Source organism: Zingiber officinale, chromosome 1B (assembly GCF_018446385.1).
Source record: "Zingiber officinale cultivar Zhangliang chromosome 1B, Zo_v1.1, whole genome shotgun sequence".
Taxonomy (NCBI): Eukaryota; Viridiplantae; Streptophyta; class Magnoliopsida; order Zingiberales; family Zingiberaceae; genus Zingiber; species Zingiber officinale.
The window spans coordinates 55,503,306-55,528,618 of NC_055986.1; the positions used below are offsets into that span (position 1 = coordinate 55,503,306).

The window sequence follows — 25,313 nt, forward strand, 5'->3', positions numbered from 1 at the left end:
ACCGCTTTCTTCCTCTTGGGACATTAACCCCGATAGTGTCCCTTTTGATTGCAAGAAAAGCACACAATGCACTCCTTGCTCTTCTTTGTTCCGGGAGCTGTCTCCTTGGGCTTCTCCTTGCCCTTTGGTGCCACTTGACCCTTTTCCTTGGCCAATTTAGGGCACTTACTTTTGTAGTGCCCATGTCCCCTACATTCAAAACATATGATATGATCTTTATTTTTAGATGAAATATTTATACCTTCATATGTAGGGATGACACTTGATCCTCCATTTGATGTCTCTTGATTTTTGGAGGATACATCATCTTCTTCTCCTTTTGACCCGGATGTAGAAGCTTCTCCTTCTTCTTGATCCGGTGTCACCGAAAGTCGCTCCCCCTCAATCCTAGAGGTGGAGGCTTCTTCATCTTCATCTTGTATATGGAACAAAGTGTATGCTCCCTCTTTGCCCTTTTCATTGTATTCCTTTGAACATGAAGCTTCTTGGACTTCTTCTTCGGAAGTTGAGCATCTTTCAACTTCGGAGTCCTCCTCCTCTTGGTCTTGCTCCAATGAGTCACCCTATGTGGATTTGTCTTGATTTTGTACAGTGGAGGGGTCTTCATGAAGCTTGGTCAATTTGCTCCAAAGCTCTTTGGCATCTTCAAATTCTCCAATTTTCTTCAAGATGTTGCTCGGCAATAGATTGACCAAAAGCTTGGTCACTTTGTCATTAGCCTCACACCTTTGGATTTGTTCTTGGCTCCACTTGCTCCTCTTGAGGATTTTGCCCTTTGAATTCTTTGGAGCTTCGAAGCCTTCCATTAGAGCAAACCATTGCTCTATCTCCAAAATAAGAAAATTCTCGATCCTTGATTTCCAAGAATCGAAGCTTGTAGATACATATGGTGGAGGCACCCTTGTGTCGAATCTAAGTCCATCTTGGAATTCCATTTTGAAGTTGAGCCTTTTGATGAAGTCTTCAACTTGTAGAATTGCTCCAACTTCTTCACCCTCTAGCTTTTTGCCCCTTCTGGCGATGATTCCGGTGAAGAGAGACCTCACTCTGATACCACTTGTTAGGACTAAAATGTAGCTAGAGGGGGGGGGGGTGAATAGCTCGGCACAATCTCGTGCTCATCGTTGCTTGCCTCTTGCGATGATGTGCAGCGGAAATACAAGAAAATAAACACACAACGCTAACTCTAGGGATTTACTTGGTATCCACCTCAAGAAGAGGTGCCTAGTCCAAGAATCCACACGCTCATGCACCCTCCACTATAAAAACACTCCTTCTCGGTAACTACCGAAGGAGGAGAAGCCTTACAATCTCACAATACAACAATGAGAAAGAAAGAAGCAAAATACAAATGAATCTTACAAGATTACAATGAAAACCCTAGCTTCTTCTTCTTCTTGTTGCAACTCACCTCTTGACTTGGATGAGCCTCCAAGAACCTTCAAGAACTGGCGGTGAGGAAGAAAAGATCGCTGTGGAGAAGATGTTGTGATCGCCCGTGGAGAAGAGATGGAAGATCTGCCAAAGAAACACTTGCCAACGACTTTATCCGCGCCAACGGTCGAATCCCAATCGATTGGATTGCTCCCAATCGATTGGGGAGACTTTGGATCAATCAGTTGATCAATCCAGAGTGCCTCTGTGCTCTTGGAAAACACTTGAATCAATTTCCCAATCGATTCAACGTGTCTCGCACAATTTCCAGAGCTATTGCGTGATTTTCCAGCCTCCCAATCGATTGCCCGATCGATTGGAGGTTTTAATCGATCAATGGATTGATTCAGAAGCTCACTGTTCGCTAAAAACTCTCCCAATTGATTGACCAATCGATTGGAGAAGTTTCAATTGATTACCCAATCGATTTAGCCCATTTCTGCATAAATTCACGTCAACCAATCGATTGAACCCCCCAATCGATTAGCCAATCGATCGGAAAGCCGAAAACTGGATAGAGCTTGAAATTAGCTTCGTTTTGCATCTGAGATCACCTCATTCCGATATCCGAGTCAAAAGTTATGGCCTTCGGAAGTTTACTACGTCTGAACTTCCTAGTTCCATGCCAACTCCCTATTGGACTTATGATCGCTAAGAATTCGGTCAACTTTTGACCCATCTGGACTTTCTCTTTGCCAACTTCTTGTTGGACTTCTGATCACCAAGTATGGTCCTCCTTGACCGACTTAGATTTACCGTCTCATGCCAAGTGTCCGGTCCTCCATGACTTACTTGGGCTTTCACTAGATGTCCGGTCACCCTTGACCCATCTGGATTTCTTCGTACCAAGTATCCAGTTAATACTTTGACTTACTTGGACTTTTCAACACCAGATGCCCGGTCAACCTTGACCCACTTGGATTTCTACTTACCTGGCTTCACTCACCAGGTTTTCCCATCTGCCTGACTTCACTCATTAGGACTTTCCATCTGCCTGGCTTCACTCACCAGGACTTTCACTTCTGCCTAGCTTCACTCACTAGGTCTTTCACCTGGCTTCATTCACTAGGATTTTCCTTCTGCCTTGCTTCACTCACTAGGTCTTTCACCTGACTTCACTCACCAGGATTTTCCAACTGCCTGGCTTCACTTACCAGAACTTCTCAGTCAAATATCCAATCAATCTTGACCTACTTGACTCTTCTTCACATCTACCTGGTCAACCTTGACCAGAGGGAAATTGTACCAACAATCTCCCCAAATGAATGATTGCACCTGCAATCTCCATTTACTATCAGTTTCCATGTATTGTCAAACATCGAAACACAAACATCAAGACTTGAGCTTGAGCCAACTCAAGCTTAGTCAACCTGGTCAACTTTGATCCTAGGGAATATTGCACTAACATTCCTGAACCTCAGCACCCCCTTCAATGGTGACACCTTGTGAAATACATAGTCTCCAATTGCAAATTCCAAATTTCTTCATCGTAGATCGGTGTAACTCTTTTGACGAATTTGCGCTGCTTACATTTTGTCCCGTATCTTAGCTACCAACTCCATAGCATGGGTTACTATGTCCGGGCCCAGCACTGCCCTTTCTCCGACCTCGTCCCAATGCAGTGGCATTCGACATTTTCTTCCATACAATGTCTCATATGGAGCCATACCTATGGTTGCCTGATAACTATTATTATAAGTGAATTTTATCAAGGGAAGCTTTGACTCCTAATTTCCCTTGAAATCCATCATACATGCTCGTAGCAGGTCCTCCAAAATCTGAATCACCCGTTCAGACTGACCATCCGTCTAGGGATGGAAGGCGGTACTAAAAGTGAGCCTGGTACCCATTCCCCGATGTAGACTTTCCCAGAATCCCGAGGTAAATTTTGGATCTCTGTCTGACACAATCTGAACTGGGATCCCATGTAGCCGCACTACTTCTCTTATATATAGCTCTGCATACTGCGTCATCGTGAAGGTGGTTTTTACTGGTAGAAAATGTGCCGACTTGGTCAATCGGTCCACAATAACCCATACAACGTTTGATCCCCTAGGAGTGGTTGGTAGACCCACCATGAAATCCATGGCGACTTCCTCCCACTTCCAAACAGGGATCGGAAGTGGCTCCAGCAGTCCTGCTGGTCTCTGATGCTCAGTCTTTACTTGTTGACATATGAGGCATTCGTGCACTACTTTGACTATGTCCTTTTTCATACCTGGCCACCAATACAGTAACTTCATATCCTTGTACATCTTTGTGCTCCCAGGATGTGTGGAATATGGGGTGTTATGCGCTTCATTCATGAGATCCTCTCGAAGAGTACCCATCTTAGGTACCCAGATGCGGTCCTTGTATCGCACGACTCCACCCACAGTAGAGTAAATAGCCTGCCCTTTTTCTTCGTCTTTCCGCTTTCACTCTATTAACTGTTGGTCCACCATCTGTCCTTCCTGAATCTGATCTAGTAAATTTGACCTTATGGTCAATGCTGACAATTTAAGATGCTCCCTTGGTGCTACTACCTCTAAATTCAACCGTTGGAATTCCGATATCAACTGCTATTGGATGGTTAGTTGCAAAAATATAGCGGATTTGCGGCTCAAAGCATCAGCTACCACGTTAGCCTTGCCCGGATGATAGTTGATGTTACAGTCGTAATCCTTCACTAGCTCCAGCCACCGTCTCTGTCTCATATTTAATTCCTTTTGTGTGAAGAAATATTTCAAACTCTTGTGGTCTGTATAGATCTCACATCGTTCCCCGTAAAGATAGTGCCTCCAAATCTTTAGAGCAAATATAACTGCCGCTAGCTCCAGATTGTGGGTGGGATAGTTTTGCTCGTGCACCTTCAACTGACGTGAGGCATACGCAATGACCTTCCTGTTCTGCATCAGCACAGCTCCCAGTCCAATTGTGGAGGCGTCAGTGTACACCACAAACCGTCCAGAACCATCCGGTATCGTAAGCACTGGTGACGTCGTCAATCTTTCTTTCAACTCCTCAAATCTTTTCTTGCACTGATCTGTCCATTCATATCTTACCCCCTTCTTAGTCAGCGAGGTCAGCGGCAAGGCAATCTGGGAAAAATTCTTGATGAACCTTCGATAGTAACCTGCCAACCCCAAGAAACTCCGTATCTCGGAAGCATTCTTTGGCGTATCCCAATTCCGGATTGCCTCAACCTTGGCAAGATCCACTTCTATCCCGTTCCCTGAGACAATGTGTCATAGAAATGGAATCTGATTCAGCCAAAAGTCACATTTGCTAAATTTGGCATACAAACGTTGATCCTTCAATGTCTGCAGCACCATGGTTAAATGCAAACGATGTTCTTGGCAATTTCGAGAGTAAATTAATATATCGTCAATGAAGACAATAACAAACTGGTCCAAGTAGGAGTGAAATACCCGATTCATCAAGTCCATAAATGCTGCTGGGGCATTAGTAAGTCCAAATGGCATAACCAGGAACTCGTAATGCCTGTATCGGGTTCTGAATGTTGTTTTGTGCACATCCTTCTCCTTTACCTTCATCTGATGATAGCCTGATCGCAAGTCGATTTTTGAAAATACTGTTGCTCCCTGTAACTGGTCGAACAGGTCATCGATCTTGGGCAATGGGTACTTGTTCTTGATTGTCACTCAATTTAGCTCCCGGTAATCAATGCACAGATGCATGTGGTCCCATCTTTCTTGCGTACGAATAACACCGGTGCTCCCCATGGTGACACGCTTGGTCGAATAAAACCCTTGTCCAGCAATTCCTGCAACTGCTCCTTCAACTCTTTCATTTCGGTAGGCGCCAACCGGTATGGTGCTTTTGACACTGGCTTAGTCCCCGGTACTAGTTCTATTCTGAATTCCACCTCCCGAGTCGGAGGTAGACTTGTAACATCCTCTGGAAACACCTCTGGGAAGTCTCGGGCTATTTCCACTTCCTCCAAACTTGGTCGTTGTGTCTCCGATTTAACCAAGATGTGAACTAAAAGACCCTCACATCCCTTGCTTAGCATTCGTCGAGCTTTGCACATGGAGATCATGTGGGGAACGACTATCTGTGAAGCTTCTTAAAAAATGAAGAGTTTTTCATTTGGTAGCTTCAACTTAACCATCCGCTATTTGTAATCGATGACTGCCTCGTGCTGAACCAGCCAGTCCATGCTAAGAATCACATCAAACTCTGTCATTTCCAACACGATGAACCTCGCGCCCACCATATGATTTTGTATCATCATCTGACAGTTCTTTACCATCCTATTGCTATGCAATTCCTCCCCTGACAGTAATGAAACACTATATCCCGCAACCATTCGTTCAGGTATAATGCCCAGTTTTGTGAGGTAAGCCTCAGATATAAAGGAATGTGTAGCTCCGGAATCTATTAATGCATGGGCTAGAATATTGGAAACATAAATCATACCTGTGATAATAGTTGTGTCCAGGTCCACCTTCTCTTGAGTCATCGCAAATACTCTCCCTTTGGTTGGCTCCATGAGCAGTGGACATTCTCTCGCGAAGTGTCCTGACTTCTTACACATATAGCAAGCATCTGTACCCATCAAACACTGCCAATCATGAATCTTCTCGCACTTGGAACATCGAACCTTGTTTTCAGCACTGAAACCAGTGCCTTCAGCTGCTTGTGTCTTCTGAATTTGCTGCCGCCGTTGTGCCTGCTTAAACGACTGCTTTCCTGGATTCTGACCAGGAACTGACTTCTTCTTTCACGGCTCCTGCTGATCCCGTCCCTGATAACTCAATCTCTTGTTCTGAGCTTCCTTGATCATGTCATTTTTGTCTCTTTCGGACATCAGTGCTTGGTCAACTGCCTCTCTGAATATGGTGACCTGACTCAACCTGACATCATGGCGAATAGCCGGCCTCAACCCTTTTGTGAAGTGCTTCAGTTCCTCGACTGGTTGGCTGGTAATCATAGGTACGAAATAGCGTCCTCTCTCGAACCTCTTGACATACTCCGCCACCGTCAAATCCCCCTGGCGAAGCTCCAAGAATTCCCATGCCAGTCGTGTCCTGTTGTCAACTGTGAAATACTTCCCATAGAATACCTCCTTAAAATCAGTCCAAGTCATAGTAGCCAGATCTACGGTCAGCCGCGCACCCTCCCACAATACTCGAGTATCATCTCGGAGCATGAATATCGCACACCTGACCTTGTCCGCATCTGTGAGCTGCATGAAGTCAAATATCGTTTCCAGAGATCGAATCCATCCCTCTGCAGCGATTGGGTCCGTGGTGCATTTAAACTCCGTCGGTCCAAGCCCCAGAAACTGCTTGTAGACTGGTTGCGTGCTAGGTGTAGAACGTCTGGGTGTGCTCCCCTGCTCCCTAGCCTGCAATATTTTTTGAATCTGTTCCCCATGAATGTGGTTCTGCTCATGTAGGAATGTAGTAAGTCCTTCTACGAACTGGTTGTTCTGACCACCCATCTCTCCGTTGTTGTTGTTCCTTCTACCAGCCATAACCTGTACATTTCTGATTTAATCTCATTCATATCCCATAATTACATATCAGTATATCAATCATAATATGACTAAGTTATCACATTAAATACAGAACTAAAATAACGTAGATCTTACAAACTTGTTGGCAGAAGTAGTCGAGTTCCTGACGAGATGGCTGGCGCATGATGTCCCTTAGGAGTGTTGCTCTGATACCAACTGAAATATCCTGTAACCAACCCTCATTTTTTTTATTTGCATCACCCACAAAGCACAAACTAAGCATATACTTATAATGCGACACCATATCAAAATTTCCTTTATCAAACATAAAGCCAACCTCTCTCACAAAGGATGACAAAGAATACCCAATTAAGAACCCTCGACATCACTAAAGTAAAAAACCCTTCCCATGAAGAACATAAGCTCAACACTCCTAATATCCGGACAACGCCATGTGTCCATCCCGCCTCCTCGTCTACTCCATCCGTAGGCCCTCCGTCGTGTCCAGGGACACATCCTCACCTATAATGTAGGCATCATGAATCTACAACCAAGCAAGTATTATCTATAAAATACCATAAAAATGGGGAATAATGATAAGGAAATTTTCTAGAATTTTTGGAGATTTTTCGGGAATTTTGGGAGCTCGTATGGACGAGTTTTCGAGGATAAAAGTGGGCCCCGGAAAAGCCTGTTTAGGCTACCCTGTTTTAGTGAGGAAAAGTTGATTTTTCTTTATATATTTTCTTTTCTCATTTTATTTCCTCCGTTTCTTTCTCCCAGACGCCGTGCCCTTACCCGTGCCCGACGATTTTCTTCTCCAAAACCGGTGACGTGATCCTTTCTTCATCCTGTCTTCTTCTCGATCTCTGCCCTAGAGCTTCTACTCCGATTTCCTCTCCTCTGGCTGACGCGACGCCAACCCTTGATTGACCTCCGCCAGCCACCAGATCTGACCAATGCTGCCGACGCCGGGTGCCGCTTCTCCTCAGTCCTAAAGCCGGCCTCTCCTTCTCTTCCTTTCCGATGTCGCACTGGACGGCGCCACCACTTGAGGCCGAAGGGAGCAGCACTGACATTGCCTGGCGCCGCTTCTCTGCATTTGCCGACCTTACAGCATGCCGTAGATCGTCGGCGCCGATTGGGGCTCAGGACATAGAGGTGAGGATCCGGTCCTGAACTAGGAGGGAAGTGACGGGTTAATTCTTCCTTTGCTGGTTCTTCTAATCAGATCTTGGATTTCCTTTCTTGTTGTAGTTTAGGTCAAGTTGAGCCAGGAGAATTAAGTGTTGTGGTGTTTTTGGGATTCGACAGCCATTCATTTCAGCCAACTGAGTCCAGCAGCCATGAACTTTGCAGTGGATCAATGATCCTCCTCTGATCTGTGAATCTCTTGTGTTGACTCTCTAGCTTGCGGATCCAAGCAGAGAAGTGGCTGTAGTACCTTCTATTTGGTCTCTGGTAAAGGGGAAAGCTGCCAGCACAAAATTGGGATTTGGCCATAGGATTCTGGCTACCATAACACTGAATGCCTGGTTGTTTCCATGATATCCATCTTTGATCCGGTTGATATCAGTGTGGTTCAGTGAGGTAAGATTAGGTTGTTGCATGATTTTTGATCCCACTTATTGAATTCAACTTGGTCTAATTAGTGGAAAGGATTTCAGCAGGAATTGTGTACTGTGGGGAGTTCATGGTTTCGGTAGCAAACCCTACAGCATTTTCTTGTTCTAGCAGCAAAAGCACGACTGTATATTGAGGACTGTGATTCGAGATGGGCGTCTCGGCATCGGATTGGTTCGATTCGATCTATATCGGAGGCGAGTACCTCTTGACTTATCTTTTATGATATTGTCAATTGGATATGCATAGTATTTTATAGCTACAAGCAATGATCATGTTTGCCTTTGGTATGTCACTGTTTGTTACCCATAGTATGTTCTGTTGGGCGTTTGTTATGTATCCATGTTTACGTTTCATGATTTATTGCCATGAGTACCTTAGTTCCTAGAGTAGGTGACAGACCATACCTTACTGAGGTTAGGACTAGGTTCTGGATTTTTATTTTCTGGCATGTGTATCTAGATTATCTGATACCTAGGTTTTTATACCATACCTGACTTGTGTACCTTAGATCCTCGGATCTGACCATCAATATTGTGGTACCCATTTTGTATATATATGGATTTTTCTATGCTGATTAGGATAATGCCATGCTTAGTGTCATGTATCATGATTGCATGCTGAGTGATAGTCGACTCCATTATTATGAGCATATCGCCAGTTACATGGATCTGTACACACCACCACTCATGGGTTAGTGGTATATCTGACAGGTGTGTGACGGTTCTACTGTTTGGCTCCGTTGGTCTGGTGACTCAGCGTGGTAGCCGATAGACAATTCTGCTCTGTTTGGCTCCGTTGGTTTAGTGTAGCAGCGTGATAGCCGGCAGGCAGTTGGACTTTGTTTGGCTCCATTGGTCCGCTCATGGGTAGTGTGATGCAGCGTGGTAGCTGACAGAGATTTTCTCCCCGTCACTGTGTACCGGGAGATGAGAGCATTGAGCTCCCCCATTTATGATTTATGGTAGGAGGATAGGTTTACTCCGACAACATCCCGTCCACTCGGTCACTCATCAGGGGTATTGATGTTAGAGTGCACGGTTATCACAGCCCTACCCACTCGGTCTCACCATTGTATGTGAGATGGCTGACTGGTGTCAGGGGTGACTTTGACATTGGCATCATACGCATTGATGCATTTATTGCTTGTGTTTGCTGCATTTACTTGCTGCATTTATATGGATGCATATGATTGACATGCATATAGGATTTTTGACACTCTCGGTTTGACAACCCTTTTGTTCTAGATAGGAGTTCCTGGTGAGTACAGCTTCCTCAGTTACCTTTCAGTTTTGCTTTTTTTTTATATATGATTAGGAAGCTATATTCCATGTTTATTGCTGTTAGATATATCTTACTAGGCATGTCTATTGGTATTCGCTGAGTTGTTGAACTCACCCCCATGGACACTATCTTTTCCAAGTACCAGGTTGTTTATGGTGTCGCTTGGAGTATCCTGCCTGCTGGTCCCCATGTCACCTCAGAAGATCTGTCTTCGCTGTTGTCCATTTGTACTTTGGTATTTGTGTATCTAGCTTGTGTTTCGGTTTTGTTTTCGGAGTGGTGTTTTGTGGTGTGGTGTAAGCCTAGCCGGCTAGTAGTCATGTATTTTGGTTTTCTATCATTTTTCTGCTGTGTTGGTTTTGATTTCAGCCGAATGGGCTGATAAAAATATATATAACTGCGTGGTTGTTGTTATATTTGTCCAGCCGTGTAGGCTGAGATTATTAACTGCGTGGTTGTGTATATATTCCAGCCGCATGTGACTGATGTATATTGTGCATGTAGAAATGATTCAGATTGTCACCCGTACAGGGGAGGTGCTGCCGAAATTTCTTCGGACAGGGACTTCCCCGTGGTGTGACAATTTAGTGGTATCAGAGCAGGTATACGATACTTGCTATGTGTTCTGGATTTTCGAGATTTATCTGATACCAATTTATTCGGTATCAGAGCACGGTTTACGAGTTTTATATCCCGTGTTTTGGATTTCGTGTTTTAGTTTTCTCGATGTGACTTTTGGGTTTTGGGACCTGGCAGCAGCAAGACATCTCCAAGCTATAGGAGGTATGTTGGTATACTGTTATCCTACCTTTTTGTTAGTATATGTACCGTTGACTATTACAGTTTATGACATGTATTAGCATTCTTTATTAGTACCTGTCTGGTTGTTGTAGCACATATTTCATGTATTAGGTAAACCACTGATCATGGTCGACTCAGATAGAGATCAAGGATTACGGTCTTGGGAGACTTTTCATATCATATCACTAGTAGTTTTAGCTTCTGTTACTACTAGTTGGTTAGGAGATGGAGACACATACCAGCCTATGCTATTATTAGCTAGGTAGTGACTAGTAACTATATATTCTAGTTGACTCAGCCAGTAGAATACCGATATACTTTAGTTAGTTTTCGTCGGTAGATGATTAATGTACTCTGGTTAGATCGGTTAATAGAAAACTGATTTACACATGTTGATTTGGGTAGTCGTGGATCGATTTACCTTGAATGCTTATGGAGGATTAGTGTATTCTTGATTAGTTAGTAGATGACCGATTTAGTTATGTTGGTCCGATCAGTAGGGGACTGTCATACTCTATTTTTTAGTGGTTCGAATCTTTGGATTATTTGTGCTTAGTTAGGTATCTAGAGCACATTTGAGTACATGACTCGTACTGACATGGAAAAGACTGAATTAGCCATATACCATTGTCGGCTTGGTCAGTCTATAGAGGATCGATGTATCTTATTTCATGGGTACTTTAGTTTTAGACTGTATGTACCTAGTTGGATTGTCTATGATTACGTTTTCCTGTATGATCTTTATGTTTGATTTTATTTAGTTATACCACTAAACCATGAGAGTAGGTAGCATAGGGTTTGTGTGGTAGATTGGATTAAATATGCTGATTATACATACCTATGTAGTTTATACACTTGATTTTTATGTGTTGTAGGAGTTCTATGATGGACGGTCTAATTGCATGTAGTGGGTGTATAGTTGTCCAGTTATGATTGTTGTGGGTTTATAGTAGATTATACCCGAGTGGTCTGATTGGTTTATTGGAAGTATTTTGTCAATTTAATCTATGTTGTGGAATGTGCACATGTGTTTGAGTGGTTATTTGGAGGTATCTTCTCGATTAATCTGAGTTGTGATATGTGCAGTTGTGTTCGGTGTAATATTCGAGGTATCTTGTTGATTATATTTGTTCTGTGTGTACACTCATGTCGATTATGATTTGTTGGAAGTATTACGTTGATTATACTCTTGGCATAGGTGTATATATGTCATGTGAGTGTTGTTTGAGGTGTATTGTTGATTATACCTATGATGATATATACACACGGGTTTCGGTAAGTGTTGTTTGAGATTTCATGCTGATTATACATGTGTGTGTGTGAGATTGGTGTGTACTAATTGGAGGATCATGTTGATCATACCTGAGTTGTGTGTGCACATGTGTCAGGTGCAATATTGGTAGTCTCATGATGATTCTACCTATGTTGAGTGTAGGATGTGGAGTGCCTACATTATATCATTTGTTGTATTATCCTGTCAACTAATTCTCCTATCAGTGGATGACCCACTAGGATGATGATAGAGTTGACTATGGATTGAATTTGCTTACTGGGTTGTTATACCCTAGGCTACCCACAGTGATCTGTGATAGAGAGATCTCGTGCAGTCTCTAGCTAGATAGTTAGGTGCCTTGGACACTTATGTATTGTTGTGGTGGAGCGTTGCTCCCACATGTTATGGATCGTTTGTGGTGGAGCGTTGCTCCCACATATTGTGGATTGCTTGTAGTGGAGTATTGCTCCCATATATATATTGTAGATACATATTTTAGATTATTTGTGGTGGAGCGTTGCTCCCACATCTGGAGGATTTCTTGTGGTAGAGCGTTACTCCCACATATGTGGTATTTCGTGTGATGGAGTGTTGCTCTCACACTGGAGGATCTATTCTTTGGTGATTTATAATGTTAGGGATCAGATTTCCTGACTTGTTGTCGGGAATCTTATTGTTGAGAATGTCTGATTTACGGACATTATAAGTTCTTGGTTTTATCATTTAGGCTAATAGTGCCTTAGATGTTTTCAGGGACTCGATGATTTTGGTATTCCTAGGATGTTTGGATCAGTTTCCATTGTTTTGTTGACGATGTTGTGATCTATTTCGGATCTGAGGTGAGTCACGTACACCATCTTCGCATAGTTCTAGAGATGTTCGACGGAAACGTCTATATGTGAAGCTCAGTAGTGCGTATTTTGATTGTCTTCTGTGAGATGTTTGAGACACACGATCACCAGTAGGAGTATACCGTGGTTCCACAGGGGATAGAGGTTGTTACCGTTGGGAGCTCGAGGATACTAGCCGAGCTCGATACCCCCATCTTTTCACTTGAGGTATGTGATTTAATTTACCGTTCAGCATTTTATACTCTTTACCTGTTGTTAGTAATTGCTGATGGTAGATAACGAAATTTGGGGACCAAATTTTTATTAGTGGGGGAGAATGTAAAATATCGAAAAAATGGGGAATAATGATAAGGGAATTTTTCAAAATTTTTGGAGATTTTTCGGGGATTTCTGGGAGCTCGTATGGACGAGTTTTCAGGGATAAAAGTGGGCTCCGTAAAAGCCTGTTTAGGCGACCCTGTTTTAGTGAGGAAAAGTTGATTTTTCTTTATATATTTTCTTTTCTCATTTTATTTCCTCCGTTTCTTTCTCCCCGACGCCGTGCCCTAACCCGTGCTCGACGGGTTTCTTCTCCAAAACTAGCGACGCGATCCTTTCTTCATCCTGTCTTCTTCCCGATCTCTGCCCTAGAGCTTCTACTTAGATTTCCTCTCCTCTGGATGACGCGACGCCAACCCTTGATCCACCTCCACCGGCCACCAGATCCGACCAGTGCTGCCGACGCCGGGTGCCGCTTCTCCTCAGTCCTAGAGCCGGCCTCTCCTTCTCTTCCTTTCCGATGTCGCACCGGATGGTGCCACCACTTGAGGCCGAAGGGAGCAGCGTTGACACTGCCTGGCGCTTCTTCTCTGCATTTGCCGACCTTACATCATGCCCTAGATCGTCGGCGCCGATTGGGGCTCAGGACATAGAGGTGAGGATCCGGTCCTGGACTAGGAGGGAAGTGACGGGTTAATTCTTCCTTTGCTAGTTCTTCTAATCAGATCTTGGATTTCCTTTCTTGTTGCGGTTTAGGTCAAGTTGAGCCAGGAGAATTAAGTGTTATGGTGTTTTTGGGATTCGACAGCCATTCATTTCAGCCACCTGAGTCCAGCAGCCACGAACTTTGCAATGGATCAATTATCCTCCTCTGATCTATGAATCTCTTGTGTTGACTCTCTAGCTTGCGGATCCAAGCAGGGAAGTGGCTGCAGCACCTTCTATTTGGTCTCTGGTAAAGGGGAAAGCTACTAGCACAGAATTGGGATTTGGCCACAGGATTCTGGCTACCATAGCACTGAATGCCTAGTTGTTTCCATGATATCCATCTTTGATCCGGTTGATATCAGTGTGGTTCAGTGAGGTAAGATTAGGTTGTTGCATTATTTGTGATCCCACTTATTGAATTCAACTTGGTTTAATCAGTGGGAAGGATTTCAGCAGGAATTGTGTACTGTGGGGAGTTCATGGTTTCGGTAGCAAACCCTACAACATTTTCTTGATCCAGCAGCAAAAGCACGGTTGTATATTGAGGACTGTGATTTGAGATGGGCGTCTCGACATCGGATTGGTTCGATTCGATCTATATCGGAGGCGGGTACCTCTTGACTTATCTTTTATGATATTGTCAATTGAATATGCATAGTATTTTATAGCTACAAGCAATGATCATGTTTGCCTTTGATATGTCACTCTTTGTTACCCATAGTATGTTTTGTTGGGCGTTTGTTATGTATACATGTTTACGTTTCGTGATTTATTGCCATGAGTACCTTAGTTCCTAGAGTATGTGACATACCATACCTTATTGAGGTTAGGACTAGGTTCTGAATTTTTATTTTCTGGCATGTGTATCTAGATTATCTGATACCTAGGTTTTTATACCATACCTGACTTGTGTACCTTAGATCCTCGGATCTGACCATCGATACTGTGGTACCCATTTTATATATATAAGGATTTTTCTATGCTGATCAGGATATTGCCATGCTTAGTGTCATGCATCATGATTGCATGCTGAGCGATAGTCGACGCCATTATTGTGAGCATATCGCCAGTTACATGGATCTGTACACACCACCACTCATGGGTTAGTGGTATATCAAACAGGTGTGTGGCGGTTCTGCTATTTGGCTCCGTTGGTCTGGTGACTCAGCGTGGTAGCCGGAAGACAGTTCTGCTCTGTTTGGCTCCGTTGGTTTAGTGTAGCAGCGTGGTAGCCAGCAGGCAGTTGGACTTTGTTTGGCTCTGTTGGTTCGCTCATGGGTAGTGTGACGCAGTGTGGTAGCCAGTAGAGATTTCCTCCCCGTCACTGTGTACCGGGAGATGAGAGCATTGAGCTCCCCCATTTATGATTTGGGGTAGGAGGATAGGTATACTTCGATAGCATCCCGTCCACTCGGTCACTCATCAGGGGTAGTGATGTCAGAGTGCACGGTTGTCACAACCCTACCCACTCGGTCTCACCATTGTGTGTGTGATGGCTGACTAGCGTCAGGGGTGACTATGACATTGGCATCATACGCATTGATGCATTTATTGCTTGTGTTTGCTGCATTTACTTGCTGCATTTATATGAATGAATATGATTGACTTGCATACAGGATTTATGACACTCTCGGTTTGACGACCCTTTTGTTCTAGATAGGAGTTCCTGGTGAGTACAGCTTCCTCAGTTACCTTCCAGTTTTACGTTTTTCCTATATATGATTAGGAAGCTGTATTCCATGTTTATTGCTGTTAGATATATCTTACTAGGCATGTCTATTGGTATTCGCTGAGTTGTTGAACTCACCCCCGTGGACACTATCTTTTCCAGGTACCAGGTTGTTTATGGTGTCACTTGGAGTATCTTGCCTGCTGGTCCCCATGTCACCTCAGAAGATCTGTCTTCGCTGTTGTCCATTTGTACTTTGGTATTTGTGTATCTAGCTTGTGTTTTGATTTTGTTTCCGGAGTGGTGTTTTGTGGTGTGGTGTAAGCCTAGCCGGCTAGCAGTCATGTATGTTGGTTTTCTATCATTTTTCTGCTGTGTTGGTTTTGATTTCAGCCGAGTGGGCTGATAAAAATATATATAACTGCGTGGTTGTTGTTATATTTGTCCAGCCGTGTAGGCTGAGATTATTAACTGCGTGGTTGTGTATATATTCCAGCCGCATGTGGTTGATGTATATTGTGCATGTAGAAATGATTCAGATTGTCAGCCGTACAGGGGAGGTGCTGCCGAAATTTCTTCGGACAGGGACTTCCCCGGGGCGTGACATTATCTCATGTGATAAAACATGGCATCCACAAAATAGAAGAGATAGGAGATTAAACAATAGAAACATTCAAGAATATTGTATATCAGAGAAGGAAAATACGGTAAATAAAGTTCCTACACAGCTAAATAAGATGAATATGTCACATATCCAGTAACCACAATTAGAGCCAGTCAACAGTCCCATGAACATAGAGGTACCTCGTAGAGAACATGCATCCAGTCATATAGCCGAAACTAACATAAATTTTCAGTATCAGTCAAGTTTGGATGGGCCCTCCTCGGAGCTCATCCCGGGTCACCCATCTCGTACTGCTACCACATATGCTCATATTCAACCATCTAGCTACATAAAAACTTAACCCACCTATAACATAACATAACTTAGTCATTAATTCCATTCTCCTGTAGTCAGTAACCATGCCATTTCATAATACCCTTTTCATTCAAACTTTACCTAACTTAAGAAAAATTATAAGCAGTATAGAATTCTCATGCAATGAGGTAACTGATAAATAGTAATTTAAAGCTTGCAAAACAAGACCATGAGCTTTAAAGAGAACAAATTAGTACCTATAGCAGATATCAGTCCAACGAATCCATCTCACAAAGATCCCAGACAACATTTATTTAAGTTTCCAAACAAAACATGCTAACCAACGTCTACCAAATACCCAAATCCAATATGGAGGACAAATTTCTATCATGGTTGGTCATAAATTTCTAACAACAACATAAGGAGACGAAGCCAATAGCAATCTGATCGATCGAACCACAACAGAGCAACCAAAACCCATTAATTCTTTGAAACTACAGTCAAGAAATCGAGAACCAAAAGAAGAAGAAAAACACCATTCTAGTTAGCCGTAACCGCCGGAAGCAGATCAGAATTCCCAATCTAACGAGGAAAAAGAAATACAACTCCGAATACACCATCATCCCCATGAAAACTTCAAATCAAACCCGTAAACGATATCACACAGCAGAGAAATGGTATCGAGAGGAACTAGATGAAGAATCCAAACCCAAAATCTCCACAAGAATCCTCAACTGCACCCAAAATTTCATACCGAGCCTAATTCACAACAAGCATTTCTGTCCAGTAATTTTAACAAACAGATAACATGCACACACTAAACTTCATTCATTACGGAAGACTCGAATCCAAAATCAAACCCGCTAATCAAATACCAGTCAAATCCTCCAGAAGAGTATAACGTAGAATTCGTTTCCATCCAAAAGCAGAAAGCATTGCCAAAAATTCCAGAAGCATATCTGAAACACATCTTAACAGAGCGGAAGCCAATCGGAAACATCTCCAAGAAAAGCCGATCAAAACCTACCTCTACAAGAAGAACAATCAGACAACATCTCCATGGAAGCTAATCGAAACATCTCCAACAAGAAGAACAAACAGAAACATCTACAAGAAAACCAATCAAAAACTTCTCTAACAAGAAGAATTATCAGAAGCATCTACAAATAGAACAATCAACAATCCACAAGGAAGGAAACGAAACAAGCAGCATCCTCAACAAGAAGAAAAACCAGTTGAAATCTATGTCAAGCGCCTCAACCTCTCTAGGCTTTTCCCACCCTTCTATACATCACGGATATCAAGCTATCGCAGTGAGATACACTTACCTACTCTTGCGTTTCCTCGTCCTCCCCGAAACCCCCGCGGCTTCCGCTGCGTGTCCTTATTTTCCCCTGTCCGATATGCTCCACATGGTGGAAATCGGCTGCCAGCTCTGACGCCGCACTCACTCCACCGCGAGGGTGAAGATCTGTCAAGGCTTGACAGCGTGTGAGGAGGCAGAACTATTGGGCTGTGGGGATGAGTGTGATACCGGGGAAATAGGGACTTTTATACCTAGGGTTATTAACTTGATATTAACTTAGGTAAGTATGGTTAATGAACTCTTATTTATTTTCCCTCCTAATTGGTGTTAGCTTGGGTAAATTAGGTTATTTAAATCCTTTATTTATTCCCTCTCAACCCTATCATTCCAATCCTTCACTATGTCATAATAATTAATCTTTAAGCCCCTTCATCATTATTTTTCCTAGGGTTTCATGAAAATTCAGTAATTTAAACCTCCTGTTAACGCCCATGAAACCTTAATTTGTTGCTTTATTTAATAATCTCCTTAACTAAATATTAGGGGACCTTACAATTACCAGGATTCATAAACTCTAGTACTTAAGCCTGGAGGTCTAGAGTTTGAATCCTAGGGGAGGCAAAAATCCACTAATCAGGGGTGGAAAGTCCTAGTGAGTAACGACACGGTCGACGGTCGACGACCTGAGGGTCGCCAAATGGGCCGCCAAATGGGCCAGGTCGTTACAGGTTCACTTCTACTGTAGCTACAGTTATACTGCTGCTCTTTTCTCTTCTCTACTTCATTCGCTTGCCACCGGTGATTGACTTGAGTGTCGGAGGGTCATCGCCGGGGAACCCCTCCCCGGCTTGGCACTAACGACTTGTGGTTGCAGGCGTAGCTCATTGGAGGTCCACGTCATCTTCAATCTACATCCAATCAATGTGAGTGCCATCTCCCCAGTGTTTGTCGACTCTACTCTCAGATAGGATCAGCCATGTACTCTGCTTCAGTAGTGGATAAAGCAATACAGTGTTACTTTCTGCTTAACCAGCTTACTTGGCATTGACCTAGAAATTAACAGCTTCCACTTGTATTTTTTCTATCTAGTTTGCACTTGGCATAGTCTGAGTCAGAATAGCCAATTAGGTCAAGGGTGCTAGTCCTAGGGTACCAAAGTCCTACATTTAGGGTTCCCTTAATGTATCTAAGTATTCTTTTAATATTTGTTAGGTGTGATTCTTTTGTACAAGATTGGTATCTTGCACACATACCTATTGCAAACAGGATATCAGGTTGACTTGCAGTTAAGTATAGTAGACTTCCTATAGCACTTCGATAACATTTTAAGTCTACTGGTTTTCCTTCTAAGTCAGAGTCAATTTTAACATTAGTTGTCATTGGAGTATTTATATTTTAAGAATTTTTCATGCTAAACTTTCTAATTAGTTCCTTAGCATATTTTGTTTGAAAAATGTATATTCCTTCTTTGGTTTGTTTAATTTGTAAGCCTAAGAAAAAGTTAAGTTCCCCAACTAAGCTCATTTCGAATTTACTTTCCATTAATTTGGTAAATTCTTTTAGAAATTTAGTATTGGTTGAGCAAAAGATTATATCAACTACATAAATTTAGGCTATAAAGATGTCTTTTTCTAAGGTTTTTACAAATAAAGTTTGATCTATTTGACCTTGTTTAAACCCTTTAGATATTAGATAAGTTGATAGGTGTTCATACCAAGTCCTAGGTACTTGTTTTAGTCCATATAGGGCTTTTTTTAACCTAAAGACATGGTTTGGGTGGTCTAACTCCTCAAATCTTGGGGGTTGACTTACATACACCTCTTCCTTGATGAACCCATTTAAGAATACAGATTTTACATCCATTTGATATAACTTGAATCCTTTATGTATTGCATAGGCTAGCAGTATCCTTATGGATTCAAGTCTGGCTACGGGTGCATAGGTTTCACATAGTCTAACCCTTCTACTTGGTAGAATCCTTTTGCTACTAGTCTAGCTTTATTTCTTACTATTTCACCCTTATCATCAAATTTATTTCTAAATATGCATTTAGTGTCAACTATGGATTTATTTATTGGTTTTGGTACTACTCCCCAGACTTGGTTTCTTTTAAATTAAGCTAACTCCTCTTGCATTGCTAAAATCCAGTCTGGGTTAGGTAGAGCTTCTTCTATATTCTTGGGTTCAATTTTAGAAATAAGGGCTATCTGACTTAGATTTTATAGGATGATCTAGTTCAGACTCCTAGGGTTGGGTCATCCAAAATTTGGTCAGATGGGTGGTTGAAACTTATTCTTGAAGGTCTTATGTTAGGAACAACAACTAGTTCTTGTGATTTTCTAGGTTTAATTTGAATTTCTTCATCGTCTTTTATGTTTCTTGTATTAATATTTTCTGTATTTTGATTGAAATTTTTATTTGTTGGATTAGGTAAGTTATTTTCTTCATCAAAAATCACATTAGTTGTTTCTTCAACTTTTAGGGTATCTTTGTTATAGACTTTGTAAGCCCTACTGGTTGTGGAGTACCCTAAAAAGATCCCCGGGGTTGATTTTGATATAAATTTTCCTAAGTAGTCTTTAGTGTTTAGAATATGGACTTTACAACCAAACACCTTTAAATAATTTAAGTTAGGAATTTTATTATAATATATTTTACATTGAGTTTTATTCTGAAATTTATTGATTAGTATTCTATTTTGAATGTAACAAGTGTATTTATTGCCTCAGCCCATAATTGATTATTTATGTTATATTCATTTAACATGGTTCTAGTGGCTTTTTGTAGGGTTTATTTATTTTTCCGTTTTACTAGACCATTTTGTTGGGGGGTTCTAGGGCAGCATTTATCATGTTTGTATCCATTAATTTTGTTGGGGGGTTCCGTAAAGAAAGGAGAAGTTGTTGTCACCAAAATTATATCAGTAGATAACCTGGCAGATCCTTTCACTAAGGCCCTTCCGGCGAAAGCTTTTGATCGGCATGTTGAAGGAATGAGAATAAGATGTATGGCAGCATTTATGACAGCATAGTCTTTTAGTATAAGTGGGAGATTGTTAGAGTGTATACTAAAAGCCTAGCTTTTTGTAAACATTTATTTTTAAATAAAGAATCACATTGGTCAAATGTCTACATTTATATGCTAAGTGTAGTTGTTCAATTAATTTATATTGTAGGTAACATGGTGTGTGGTGTCACACACAGAAGATCATGTTATCAGTTTCTTATAAATTATAAATAGTAGCTCACGACTAAGATGGATAGGAATAAACCATTGGAATAGTTGTAGTATAAATTGATATCAGTTTATCTTGATTATAAAATTACACTAGTACACTCTAAATGTATAGAGCATGACCATTTAAGGTAGTTTCTTTTTATACTGACTACATAAAAGAATAAGACCTTTGTTATTATGGAAGTGTGTGCTCTTAATCCTGATATAATAACAAGTACATATATTTAATATTTATTTCTATAATTTATTAATGGTTGAGATTTAGTTTGATAAATCAAGAGGCCCGATAAGTTGGGAAATAATATTATTTATAGTGTGTGTTGTTGATTATAGAAGGAAACTGTGTCCTAGCAATCTAGGTTGATGATGTCCCCAAGAGGAGCTCATAAGGATTGTCATGTAAATCCTGCAGGTGGACTTAGTCCGACATGACAATAAGGTTGAGTGATACTACTCTTGGAGTTAGATATTAATTAAGTGAGTTGTCAGTAACTCATTTAATTAGTGGACATTCGATTTCTTAAACACAGGGAGATTAACACACTCATGATAAGAAGGAATCCATATAGTAATATGGGATTGGCGTGGTAGTTCAATAATAACTCTTTAGTGGTATGATTTATTATTGATGAACACGAGTTGGGTGTTCGAGGCGAACACGGGAAGCTCAAGTTCATCGGGAGACCAAAACCAATTCCTCCTCTCGGTCCTTGTCGTAGCCTCTTAATTATAAAGTCTTATATCCACCTAAAGCCCACCTTCTTACCCATCCTTAGCTGGCCGGGCAAGCCAAGCTTGGAGCCCAAGCAAGGGCCGGCCAAACCAAGCCTTGGATGGGATTAAGATGTGGCCGGCCTAGCTTGGAGCCCAAGCTTAGGTGGTCGGCCACATAAAAAATAAAAGGGAGTTTATTTTAAAATCTTTCTTTATGTGGAAGCCATGATTTTAAAAGAGAGTTTTAAAAATTAAATCTTTCCTTTCATAGTTTCTATAAAGGATTAACAGAAAGGTTTGATATCTTTCATTATTTGTAGTTAAAAGAATGATTTTAATTTTTAGAGAAAACTTTCCTTAATTGTAATCATCCACATGTTTTAAAAGGGAGATTTTAATTTATAAAAGTTCCCTTTTATAACCAACCATGAAGGGAATTTAAAAGAGAAATTTTTATTTTAAAAATTTCCGAAAATAAATAAGGAAGTTTTAATTTTATGTTTAAAACTTACCTTGTTTAGTGCACATGATGTGGCCGGCCATTGAAAGATTAAAAGAAAGTTTTAATTTAATTTTCCTTTTTAGTCATTGGCAAGGAAAATTAGGAAGTTTTAATTATGTTTAAAACTTTCCTTATTTGCAGATAATGATCCTATAAACAAGAGTTGCATAGATATGTAATTGGTAAATCGTTACCTACCGATCATACTAAATCTTGGGCGTATTAGCCAAAACTAACTCAAGGGTTAGTATGATGTGGATCTTGTCCCACATGAATTATAGAATTCAAGGGGAGCATCATTTAGTTGAAGGCCTAATTAAATGATTTAAAAGAATATGATATTTATTTCTGCATTTATTTCTGTTGTAGAATTTCCATTACGTCAAACACGAACAACTTCTCTCTGCGTTCTGTCCTTAAGAAGGACAAGCTCAACGGAGCAAATTTCCTAGATTGGTACAGGAACCTGAGAATAGTTCTCACCCAAGAACATAAACTGTACGTTCTGGAGCAGCCCATTCCGGAGGCTCCTCCTGCCACTGCCACGCGAGCAGACCGAGATGCTTACAAGAAGCATCAAGATGATGCATTAGATGTGTCCTGTCTTATGCTCGCGACCATGAACTCTGAGCTTCAGAAGCAACATGAGTTGATGGGTGCTTACGATATGGTTTAACATCTTTGTCACATATATCAAGGACAAGCAAGGCACTGGAAGAGGAACTCCAAAGAATACCTGGAAGATCTTAAGAAGAAGAGAAATAAGATTTCTACTTTAGATATACATGTTATAGAAGTCAACCTCTTTATTTCTTCATCGTGGGTATTAGATACCTGATGTGCTTCGCACATTTGTACTAATGTACAAGCGTTGAGAAATAGCAGGGCATTGACGAAGGGTGAGGTAGACCTAAGAGTAGGCAATGGAGCACGGGTTGCTGCTATTGCTGTAGGAACTTACTATCTATCTCTACCCTCTGGCCTTGTACTAGAATTAGATGATTGTTGTTATGTGCCTACCTTGACTAAGAACATAATTTTAGTTTCTTGTTTGGACAAGAAAAGATTTTCGTTTATAATAAAGAACAAATGTTGTTCCGTCTATTTAAACGATATGTTCTATTGTAGTGCACCTCTGATGAACGGACTCTATATTCTAGACCTCGAGAGCCTTATCTATAACATAAATACCAAGAGGTTCAAGTCAAATGACATGAACCAAACCTACCTCTAGCACTGTCGCTTAGGTCATATAAATGACAAGCGCTTATCCCAGCTCCATAAGGATGGTTTGCTAGACTCATTTGATTTTGAATCATATGAGATATGCGAGTCATGCCTACGAGGCAAGATGACCAAGACTCCCTTTAGTGGGCACAGCGAAAGAGCGACTGATTTGTTAGGACTTATACATAGTGATGTATGTGGCCCTTTCAATGTCGCTGCTAGAGGCAGTTATAGGTACTTCATCACATTTACTGATGACTTCAGTAGATATGGTTATATGTACTTGATGACACATAAGTCAGAAACCTTTGAAAAGTTCAAAGAATTCAAGAATGAAGTACAGAACCAGCTTGGCAAGAGTATTAAAATACTTCGATCAGATCAAGGTGGAGAATACCTTAGCCATGAATTTCGTGACTACCTAGCTGAGTGTGGGATTCTATCCCAACTCACTCCTCCTGGAACACCACAGTGGAATGGTGTATCCGAAAGGAGGAATCATACCCGATTAGATATGGTACGATCTAGGATGAGTCACACAGATCTTTCGACATACCTTTGGGGCTATGCTCTAGACACGGCAGCTTTTATACTCAACCGAGTTCCATCCAAGGCCGTGATAAAGATACCATATAGGATATGGACTGGGAGAGAAGCTCAATTGTCTTTCATGAGGATTTGGGGTTGTGAGACTTACGTTAGATGTCAAGTCTCAGATAAATTAGGACCCAAATCTGACAAGTGCTACTTTATAGGATATCCCAAGGAAACTAAGGGATATTACTTCTACATTCCCAGTCAGCACAAGATAGTTGTGGCAAAGACTGGAGTCTTTCTAGAAAGGGACTTTGTTTCTAGAAAGACTAGTAGGAGTACATTCGATCTTGAAGAAGTTCAAGATGCGGATCCTAGCACTGAAGCCTCGATGGAAGTTGAACTGGAACCACAAAGTGTTGTGGATGATGTTGTTCCACAAAGAGTTGAGGAACAATAACCAGTTCAAGTAGACCTACCTCTTCGCAGGTCTTATAGGGTATGTCGTCAGCCTGAGAGATACTCATTTCTCTTGTCTGACCATGATGACGTTGTGCTCATAGAGGATGAGTCTATCACCTATCAGGAAGCTGTGATGAGACCAAATTCTGAGAAATGGCTAGAGGCCATGAGATCCGAAATGGAATCCATGTACACCAACCAAGTATGGACTTTGGTTGATCCACCTGAAAGAGTAAAACCCATAGGGTGTAAGTGGGTCTTTAAGAGAAAAACTGACATGGATGGACTTATCTATAAGGGTCGCTTGGTAGCTAAAGGTTTCAAGCAGGTTCATGGTATTTACTATGATGAAACTTTTTCTCCAGTAGCGATGTTTAAGTCCATTCGGATCATGCTTGCTATTGTAGCTTACCATGATTACGAGATCTGGCAGATGGATGTCAAAATCGCGTTTATGAATGGAAACCTACTCGAGGTTGTGTACATGACACAACCTGAGGGTTTTGTAGATCCAAAGCATACTAGCAGAGTATGCAAGCTGCATAGGTCCATTTATAGACTAAAACAAGTTTCTCGAAGCTGGAATCTTTGATTCGATGATGCAATCAAACAGTTTGGTTTCATCAAACAGGAAGATGAACCTTGTGTCTACAAGAAGGTTGTAGGGGACATAGTTATCTTCCTCATATTGTATGTGGATGACATACTACTCATTGGGAAGGACATCCCTATGCTTCAGTCTGTCAAGACCTGGCTAGGAAGTTACTTCTCAATAAAGGACTTAGGTGAGGCATCCCGCATTCTAGGGATATAGATCTATAGAGATAGATCTAAGAGATTGCTTGGCCTAAGTCAGAGTACATACATTGACAGGGTACTTCTTCGGTTTACCATGCAGAACTCCAAGAAGGGATTTCTGCCGATGTCACATGGCATGAGTTTTTCGAAGACTCAAGGTCCCTCTTCTAGAGAGGAGAGAGACCGCATGGATCAGATCCCTTATGCCTCAGCCATAGGATCGATCATGTACGTCATGCTATGTACTCG

The 25,313-nt window shown here is 41.5% G+C and overlaps 2 protein-coding genes across 2 annotated transcripts; both read right to left on the bottom strand.

The window, feature by feature from the left end:
* Window positions 1-5,551: 5,551 nt before the first annotated feature.
* LOC122038461 lies at window positions 5,552-5,995 on the bottom strand. The gene is made up of 2 exons (XM_042598223.1): window positions 5,857-5,995; window positions 5,552-5,814 (listed from the first exon to the last, which is right to left on the bottom strand). The coding sequence occupies exons 1-2, from the start codon at window positions 5,993-5,995 to the stop codon at window positions 5,552-5,554; spliced, it is 402 nt and encodes a 133-aa protein (XP_042454157.1).
* A 165-nt stretch (window positions 5,996-6,160) lies between these two features.
* Window positions 6,161-6,916, bottom strand: LOC122038467. Its single transcript, XM_042598237.1, has one exon. It carries the CDS (start codon window positions 6,914-6,916, stop codon window positions 6,161-6,163), a length of 756 nt encoding a protein of 251 aa, XP_042454171.1.
* Between the last annotated feature and the right edge of the window lie 18,397 nt (window positions 6,917-25,313).